Raw genomic sequence first — 8619 nt, 5'->3', positions numbered from 1 at the left:
GAGAGGGAGAGGGAGAGGGAGAGGGAGAGGGAGAGGGAGAGGGAGAGGGAGAGGGAGAGGGAGGGAGAAAGAGACACTGGGCAGCCCTCAGCTGGGCTGAGTTGTGTATTTCAGTTCTGGAGGCCCAATGAAAATGGGGTGGAGGGGTGGGGATTGGGCCAGATGGAGCCTCCCCTCCCACCACTTCTGCACAGAAGCCCAGGAGCATCAGTGACTGGGCCAGGCCTCTCTATAGCTATCCTGAAGTCTCATAGTTGCCATGGTAATCCAGCCCTCTGCTTCAGCAGCCTATTGTGAGAGTGGGTGGGGGGATCTGGGCAGATCAGAGGCATTGAACTGGGAGCAGCAAACTCACCAGCTACTGTCATAGGTGCTCTAAGTGACATAATAAATGGGGAGAAGCAGTCAGGCGTGGGTGAAGAAGCTCCCATATGTCTCTCTTCCTTCTGCCCCCTCTATCCACCCCTTCCCCAGCTGTCTCTTCCCATCCCAGTTCTATTCCCTCCTCCCCCTCCTCTAGCCCAGCTTGTCCCTCCTCCACTCAGGAGCCTGCAATGAGAGGCCTCTCTTCCATCTCCCCCAGGATTTCTTTCTCTTCTCTTCTTCTCCTACCACTGGCTATTGGCTATTGGCTACCCTCTTTCGCTGTGGCTGGCTCATGGCACCTTTAGCCTCTCCTTCATGCCCTTCCACACACATCACTGAAGGGAGAGGCTGGGGCAGGGAGGGTCCCCCCAGGAGCCCAGCTCCTCTTCCCTCACTCTGGGTCTCATAAGTATCTCACCTGCTCTTTGGAGCTGCAATCCAGACCCACTACTACTGTTCTTGCACACTTTACTTGATTGGGCAGCGAGGCCCATCCACAGGCACCTACACCATACACACAATCAGGCCACATATACATACACCTGGGTCACAGGATGAGGGTCACACAGATACATCCCACACAGAAGTTGCACACTAGTGATTAAGAGTGTGGGTACTTTAGTCAGATGGTCCTGGGCTCAAGTTCCAGGCGTACTGGTTCTTCTTTGGCTAAACAATAATGTGTGCTGCTATTGTTAATGTTATTAAGAATACACAGCTGGACTACCTGAACCATTAAGGCCATACTCCTGGAAAATCAGTGATGTGCAGTGCATGAAAACACACACACATACACACACACACACACACACACACACACACACACACACACACATTTACATAACCAGGAAAGCCAGGTGGCATAGACTTAGATGCCCCCTCTGTATTCATAATTCACTAGTAGACCTGCTGCCCTCCTGCAGTGCCCACACACCCCTTCTGGTCCCCATCCCACAGCTGTGTGGGAGCTGGAGTTCAGCCCCTGGGGACTCAGCTGGGCTTCTCTGGAGACAGATGTAAAAAGGATTAGCCTGCCCCCTTGACAGCCCCTTATTACTTCCCCCTTCTCCAATAATTAGCCCCCATGGTGAGTGGGCCCCCTGGGGTTGGAAGGTGGGGATAGGGGCTTGTCAGATCTCATTGGTACATAGTTGGGGTGAGACTGTAGAGACATCTGGCTGCCTGGTGAACTGTGGCCCAGTTTTCAAAAGGTGCTGGTTCCTATTTCTTTTTTTTAAATATATCTTTATTGATTTCAGAGAGAGGAAAGGAGAGGGTGAGAGAGAGATAGAAACATCAATGATGAGAGAGTCATTGATTGAGCCCACACCCGGGCATGTGCCCTGACGGGGAATCGAACCCCAAATGCCTGGATCCTAGGTCGATGCTCAACACTGAGCCATGCCGGGCTGGGCTGGTTCCTATTTCTTAATGGTGTTTGTGGGTGCTACAGACTGTCCAATGAGCATCTGAGACATGATGGGTAGAGGCTGAGGTGCTAAGAGTGGTTCCCTTTATTAACGGCCAGAAGGTTAGGATCACTGAAGAGAGTCATTGAGGGGCCACAAGGCTATGGGGCCTGGAGAGATAGGGCAGGACTCTCTACTCACTTCCAGGACCCAGGGGGCACAGCTGATCCAAGAGGGAGAGGCACTGGTCACTCCAGTCACAAGGGTCAGGACAGGCACCTGAGAGAGGGTGGCATAGTCATAAGCACCCGCCTCTATAGCACACCCCACCAAGGTGGGCTCCACCAAGCCCCACCTTGCACCCCCTAGTGTCCACCCCTTTGGGCCCTCAGGACTCACTGAGAGGCTGAGGGAGTGTCGGTCCGGTGGGAGGCAATCACGGGCTGGGGCTGGGGGTGGTGGCCGGCGTGCAGGGCCTGGGCGCCCCTGGGCTGATGCCCTGACTGGCGTAATACTCCACCACCTGCCGGGGCACCTCGGCCAGGACGCACTTAGCCAGCGCGGAGGGTGCGGCCTGCCGGTCAGGGGCGTGGGGCGTGGTTAGGCGCCGGAGCGTAGGGGCGGGGCATGTGGGCGGGGCATGTGGGCGGGGCATGTGGGCGGGGCTTCGGGCGGCCAGCTGGTTCCAGCGTTCTTTCCAGGGCGTGGACCGGCTGGGGGACCAGGTGAGATGTGGGGGTATGAGGAGCTGGGAGTCGGACACTCACATCCTTGAAGTCCCGGAAGGGCACGAACTGGACGATGTCGCGGGCTGCGGGCACCCCTCGAGGGCAGCGCAAGGGACCCTCGTCGCCGTCCAGCAGCCGCATGTCGGAGAAGTCTGCATTGCCCACGCCCACGATGATGATGGACATGGGCAGGCGGGAAGCGCGCACGATGGCCGTGCGGGTCTCGGCCATGTCGCTGACCACGCCGTCTGTGAGCACCAGCAGCACCGAGTACTTCTGAGGGCAGGTGGCGGGGAGGAAGGGTAGGCTCTTAGCAAGGGCATTGGTCCCTGCGCCCAGCCCAGGCCCTGTCTCTGGCCCCACCCAAAGGTTGGTTGCCTGCTTCCTCTCCTCACCGTGGCCTGGCCGGTGCTTTGCTCCCGCTGGGCTGGCTCGGCCACTCGGTTGATGATGGGGGCCACATTGGTGGGGCCGTAGAGCTGGATCTGGGGCAGGCAACGGCGGTAGGAGGTGATGACCCCCGAGATCTCTGTAGGCAGAGATGAAGCTGTCAGACATTAGCAAGGAGCCCTTCCTGATACCTCTTAAAGCAAGGAGACGTCCTGCCCCCTCAACTCCTAGTTCCTAAGGTGGATGGTCCAGGCACTGGGGCAGTTGGGTAGGTAGATGCTGGGCTTGGGTCTGGAAGTCTTACCAAAGGAAGACAGACCCTGAATGGGTACAGGGGAATGCAATCTGTGCTCTGGCATGGGGGGTAAGTAGTGCGCAGCAAGCTGTATGGGGGGAGGGAGGCAGGGCTGGTGGGAACCTCCCCTCTTACCTTCACATTCAGGATTTTCTGGATCAAAGTTGATAGCAAAGTCATGGGACACCTGTGAGGGTAAGGCGGGAACAAGGGGATCATTCCTACCTGTCTCATTCTCCCACCATTTCCTCCCTTCTCTTGGCACCCAGCCTACCTCAAAGTTGGGAGGGATTCGAGCCCCAAAGCCAAACGCTGGGAACCGCTTATCACTGGGGAGAAGACAAGGCTGTAGGGCCCATTGGGCAAAGCCTCCTTGCCTGTCTCCCCTCCCCTGCCTCCCACCTCTTCCTACCTGTCATAGTCTTGGCAGATGCCTCCCACTGCACGCAGGGCCTGCAGGTAGTGGTTGGGCTGGCGGGGGCTGAGGCAGTGTAGGGACTGGCTGCTCCTCGGGTCCCCATTGGAGGCTGTGAAGTCAATGGCCACCTGGTGGAGGTGGGAAAAGGGACTTGCTGTATCCTTGAGAGCCAGCAGAGAGGCTAGTTCAGAGCTAGTGTCTGTATGGAGGACTAAGGTGAATCTGGGCAAGCCCACAGGCAGCATCATCACAGAGCGGGGTGAGGGGTACAAGGGGACAATGCTAGGCTCATGAGAGGCCTAAGGAGGGCAGAGGGGATTCTGGGCCCTTCCCTTCACTATAGGCCTAGCCCCTCCCTCTGGTGTCCCCATCCCCTGGGCGGTTACCGTGAAGCTGATCTGGCAGCCACCCATGATGTAATCCAGAAAGGTGTGGATCTTTTCCACCTGGTGGAAGCAGGGGAGGTAAGAGGGAGGATGGTCCTTTGGTGGTGGTGGTGGGGGGGGAGCTAGGTGGGGCTTCTCTGAGGGAAGTGGAGGAACCAGAGTTTTTGAGATTGAAGTTAGTGGTGGTATAGGGCAAGAGTTTTCAGTTCCCAAAAGCAAGGGAAGAGTTGAATGTGAGGTTGCAGTAGGGCTCAGGGCTGGGGCAGGGCTTGAGGCTGGCACTGGGATTTACCGTGCACTGGGCCAGCACTACGGTCCCCGAGCTCTTGTAGTTCTTCTTCTTGTCCCGATACTTGGGGTTGATGCAGTCCCACTGCATCTAGACCCCACATACCCCAAAAGCCCAGGTCACAGTTCCATCAGGTGACCCCTCATCTCCCAACAGAGCCTCCAGAGCAAGACCTCCGTGGCTCAGTCCTTAGGCTGAGTCTGGGGACTTCCCACTCTCTCCACCTCCTATCATGCATGGTGGCCTCTTCAGCATCACCCTCAGGTATTTCCCAGAGATCTTAGGGGGGGATCCTAGTGGAGGGGGGTCTTTGTGACACCTCTTGTCCAGGATTTGCTGTTCCTTCCTGCATCTCCTGGAAGGTGCTGGTGAACTCTCCAATGAAGTCATGTTTCCCACTTGAGTCATAGTCATATACCAGGAACTGAAAAGACAAGGGAGTCAGGGATGCTTAGCTGTAGTTCCGGGGGCAGGGGGAGGGACTCAGGGAGGTAGGGACCTAACAGTCTCTAGGCACAAAAAGATGAACTCAGCCTGCTCAGAGAGGCCATCTGCTGAGAACTTAATTCTTTGGCTCTATCTGGCAGGGACTTTGGCTTCTGATAAAAGGCACACATGTAGGAACACTTAGCTGTGATAGGTTCTTTACCCCACAGTGGGAAGATTTTATCTCATGGGGGAGAGGAAGGGAGCTTGCTACACTCTGGGGGAAGGTCTCAGACAGAGACTGGATGCTTCAGTAGGCTGTCCTTGCTTGGCAGGGGCTTTACCTTGAGAGGCCGGTGGATGTCACAGCTGCATAGGGAGTGCAGGGACAGGCGGAATGGCTCCCAGGTGGGGTTCAGGTTGTTCTTCACCACCTTGGAGAGACACCAGAGAAACTGCTCACCTCCTATCTATGTTTCCCTACTCTGCTCTTCCTCCCTCCTTTCCCATAGCCCTAGGCACCAACCTCAGTCCTCCAGACCAGCTGGTCACTCTCGTCCTCATTGGTCTTATAGATCTCCATGAAAGGGTCAGATTTGCTGAAGAGATCCTGGAGACATAGGGGAAAAGGCCCTTGAGCCTGGTGAGGTGTGCAGGAGGAAGCAGCTAACACAGAGAAGGGACAGGGCTGGGACTCTGGGATTTGTCTTGAGTCAGGGGCTTGGACTCTGGGGTTTCAACCTTGTTGTCCAGCTTGTGGGCCCTGAAGGTGAGCTGAACATAGTCGTTGGTGCCAGATACCTCCTCGGCCACAATCTGCAAGGAGAATACAAGTGGCAGAACCCCCCCATCCTCCTACCACAAGGGCCACCCTATGCCCTTTCTTTTAAGTGGGGGCCAGTTCTGGGCATGATGTCACCATGGATGTCTGTGCAGGGGCATTGAATGCCCTGTCCAAGGGTAAGTACAGGCGACCTTGCCTACCGTGATGGTGGACTTGCCCGCAGCCTTCCCATTCTTCAGCAGCAATGGCTTAGTGACCTTGGTTTGTGACACAATCTGGGGATAGAGGTGGAGGGAGACCTGGCTGTGAGGCCCCACCTTGCCTTCGCCAGGGTGTAAGGGACAAGGGTAATAGGTTGGGCTAGGATTGGACTTAATTTCTATAGCCTTAAGGTAGGCACTGTGACCCCCTATTGTTTAGATGAGGAAACTAAGACTCAGAGATGTTAAGTATCTTGCTCAGGGCTACACCGCCAGTGAAAGGGCGGAGGTGGGGGTCCAAGCCTGGAATGAACTAGCTCCAGAGCTCTCATGCTCTCTGTTAATTTGTATTTCAGTGGCAGAAGCTGATAGGGGTGGGGTGGGGTGGGGTGGGAATGCAGACCTGGCCCAACGTGCACTCTGTAGAACCAAGGAAGGTGTCATTGCTGGGACTGGTGGCTCCATCCTCGGCATCAAACACTTGAAACTGCAGGGGCTGCTTTTCTTCAAAAAAGTACTCAAGGGCCAGTACCCGAGAGAAAACGGGGCTGGAGCAGGAGCGCAGCACCTCTGTGCGTTCCACCTGCAGCAAGAGGGGTGAGGGCCCTTTGGGAACCCAGGTGCTTTTTTCCTGAACCACCCACCATGCCAGCTTTCCTTGGGCTTGCACACCCCCAGCGACTAGCTCTTCCCTCCCTAGGCTGAGCCCCCGAGCTCAGGGGGCCGCCAACTCACTAGACCATCAGCCCTCTGGGGCTCTCATAAGGCCTTTGGGAACAGTGCTACTGCCTGTGGGGCCATCTCAGGCCCCTCTGGAACTCTGGGCTTTAGGAGCTATAAATGATTTGTGTTTGTAATGATGGCACACCCTTCACAAGATTACCCACACAGCCTGGAAGAGGCCCCTCAGGGTCTTCACTTTCCCCTGTGGGGCCTTCGTTGCCCCCACCCAGCCTCCCTCCTTCCCAGGCCAGAAGGTTAGTGAAGAAAAGACCTGAGCCTGCTCTCACCTCCACCCACTGCTCATCAGAGTAGAGCTTGAGCAGCACGCAGGGGTGGGGCTTGGTGAGTGTGTCTCGGTCCAGGAGGCCATGGCAGGATACCCGAAGCTCCACCCGAGAGGCCCCCAGTGTCATGGCTGGGGGCTCAGGCACCCATCCCATCTCAGGGTTCGACATGTCACTGTGGGGACAGAGCAGATGGCTTCGACACTGGAAAGGAACACCCGCCGTGGGAGGGGGTCTGTCTTCTGGGAGCCTGGGCCCCACCTTGCCTTGCCCTGCTTCCTGAGGCCTGGGACCTCCTGGGCCTCCTGTTTGCCCTGCCCTCTCTGGGCTTGGCTTCCCCTGGAGCTCTGAGCAGAGGAGAGCAGAGTGCCTGAGTCTCCCATACCTGCACAGCCTGTGCTTCTGTCACCCCTCTGGCCTAGGGCTGGACAGGGCTAGAGGGTTGGGGGGTTCCTGGCAGTCTTGGCTCCTAAGCCATCGATTGATTCACACTTTTTGCTGCCTCAGCACCTCCTGCTATTTCCCAGCTGACGTTTGAGCCAGCGCTGCACTCAGTCCTGGCACGAGGGAGATAAACTGGGGCAAGGGTGGGGTGGGGTGGGGTGGGGAAAGGGGTGGAAAAGCCCATGGAATTCTGAAGAGGATGGGCCTCCGGGTGGAGCTGCAGTGGGCAGGGGGAGGCAGGGTGGAAGATGCCCTGGGCTGTTCCTATTTACCTCCCCCACTCACCTTATAGTTAGGTGATGGGAAGGGAGGGGTGGTGGGCTTGGGGGGAGTTAGAGGCAGAGCCTTGTCCCTGCTGAAAGCTCTTCCAGGTTCCTGGCAGGGGCTCCCACTATGACAACTCTTGCTTTCCTCCCCACCTCCCCTGTTCTCACACTTCTTGGCAGCACTGGCAGTGTCTCTTAGCGACGAGATTTTTGGGGAGCCGTGGCCCCCTCCATGCTGCCCGTGGGATGCACGCACGTCACCCTCCCCCAGCAGTGGTACCAAGCCTCGGGCAGCAGCAGGCAGGGGTATGCTGGCCCAAGTTCATGGCCGGTCAGTCCATCTATCTGTATCTGTCCACGTCTCAGGGTGAGGCTGTCTGATCTCATGTCGTGCTTCTCCCAGCGAGTGTGCATTGGTGTGTCTGAATGCTCCCACCTTGTATGTCTGTCCCCTAGTCCTATGTCTGTCTCCAGGAGGGTGTGACAGTTCCTGTAGGTACCTCCCTTAGAACTGGGACCTTCTCTGTCTGAGTGCCCCCTCCCCACAGCATGTGCCTTTCTGGATCTGTGAGGGAGGGTCTGGGTTGTGGGGGTCTCTGCCTTATAGCCACTAGTGTCCCGGTTCTTGTAGGTCCCCTGAGAAGGGCAAGGACATGTGGTAGTGAGGGGCTCCCGCAGAGCCGGAGACTTCTCTGGGGGCTGGGGGAGATGCTGTTACAGGGACTGGACCAGGTTGGGCTGGGCAGGGCTGGGGCTAGGCTAGGGAGGAAGGGGGGGCTCACCTGGGCTCTAGTTGGGGGGGTCCTCTCTCCGGCTCTGGCCCTGGCCTTGCCTCCTTTTCTTCTCCAGCCGCTGGCGCCAGCTCTGGCTCTGGCTCTGCTGCTATTTATGGGGCCTGGATGGGGAGGGGGGGCAGCAGCACCAGCTCCCCCCTCACCCTCCCTCCAGTTGGGAGGGAGAAGAGGGGAGTGGCAGGGACACTGCCTGGGAGGGAGCCACAGAACCGGGAAGGAGGGTGGGCTGGGGGTGGCTCAGAGGTAGGACCTCCACAGACACAATGACACACATCTTCTCCTTCACACCACGCCCACACCCAGCATCAGAGATGCACACATTGCGGTGGTGCGTGTGCACACACACATTCACACCGGGAAACGATGGATACACGCACCCACGACTCACAGGCTCACACATATCTTGACACGCACAGA

At 57.4% G+C, this 8619-nt stretch overlaps 1 protein-coding gene across 2 annotated transcripts; it reads right to left on the bottom strand.

Moving 5' to 3' along the window:
• Nucleotides 1-2211: 2211 nt before the first annotated feature.
• CPNE6 (copine 6) lies at nt 2212-8236 on the bottom strand. Of its 2 annotated transcripts, none has more exons than XM_016205778.2 (16): nt 8191-8236; nt 6702-6873; nt 6095-6274; nt 5692-5766; nt 5449-5523; nt 5234-5317; nt 5052-5141; nt 4601-4705; nt 4285-4371; nt 3993-4052; nt 3601-3734; nt 3463-3517; nt 3324-3375; nt 2899-3032; nt 2543-2779; nt 2212-2349 (listed from the first exon to the last, which is right to left on the bottom strand). In XM_016205778.2, the coding sequence occupies exons 2-16, from the start codon at nt 6867-6869 to the stop codon at nt 2212-2214; spliced, it is 1674 nt and encodes a 557-aa protein (XP_016061264.1). In that variant the 5' UTR covers nt 6870-6873; nt 8191-8236. The 2 variants fall into 2 exon arrangements, with proteins under 2 accessions (XP_016061264.1, XP_087671241.1); XM_087815115.1 differs by lacking the exon at nt 8191-8236 and adding an exon at nt 7694-7734.
• Nucleotides 8237-8619: the final 383 nt, after the last annotated feature.

The sequence above is a fragment of the Miniopterus natalensis genome, chromosome 1 (genome assembly GCF_054644295.1).
Source record: "Miniopterus natalensis isolate mMinNat1 chromosome 1, mMinNat1.hap1, whole genome shotgun sequence".
NCBI classification, from domain to species: Eukaryota; Metazoa; Chordata; class Mammalia; order Chiroptera; family Miniopteridae; genus Miniopterus; species Miniopterus natalensis.
This window is presented reverse-complemented; position numbering and strand designations above follow the sequence as displayed.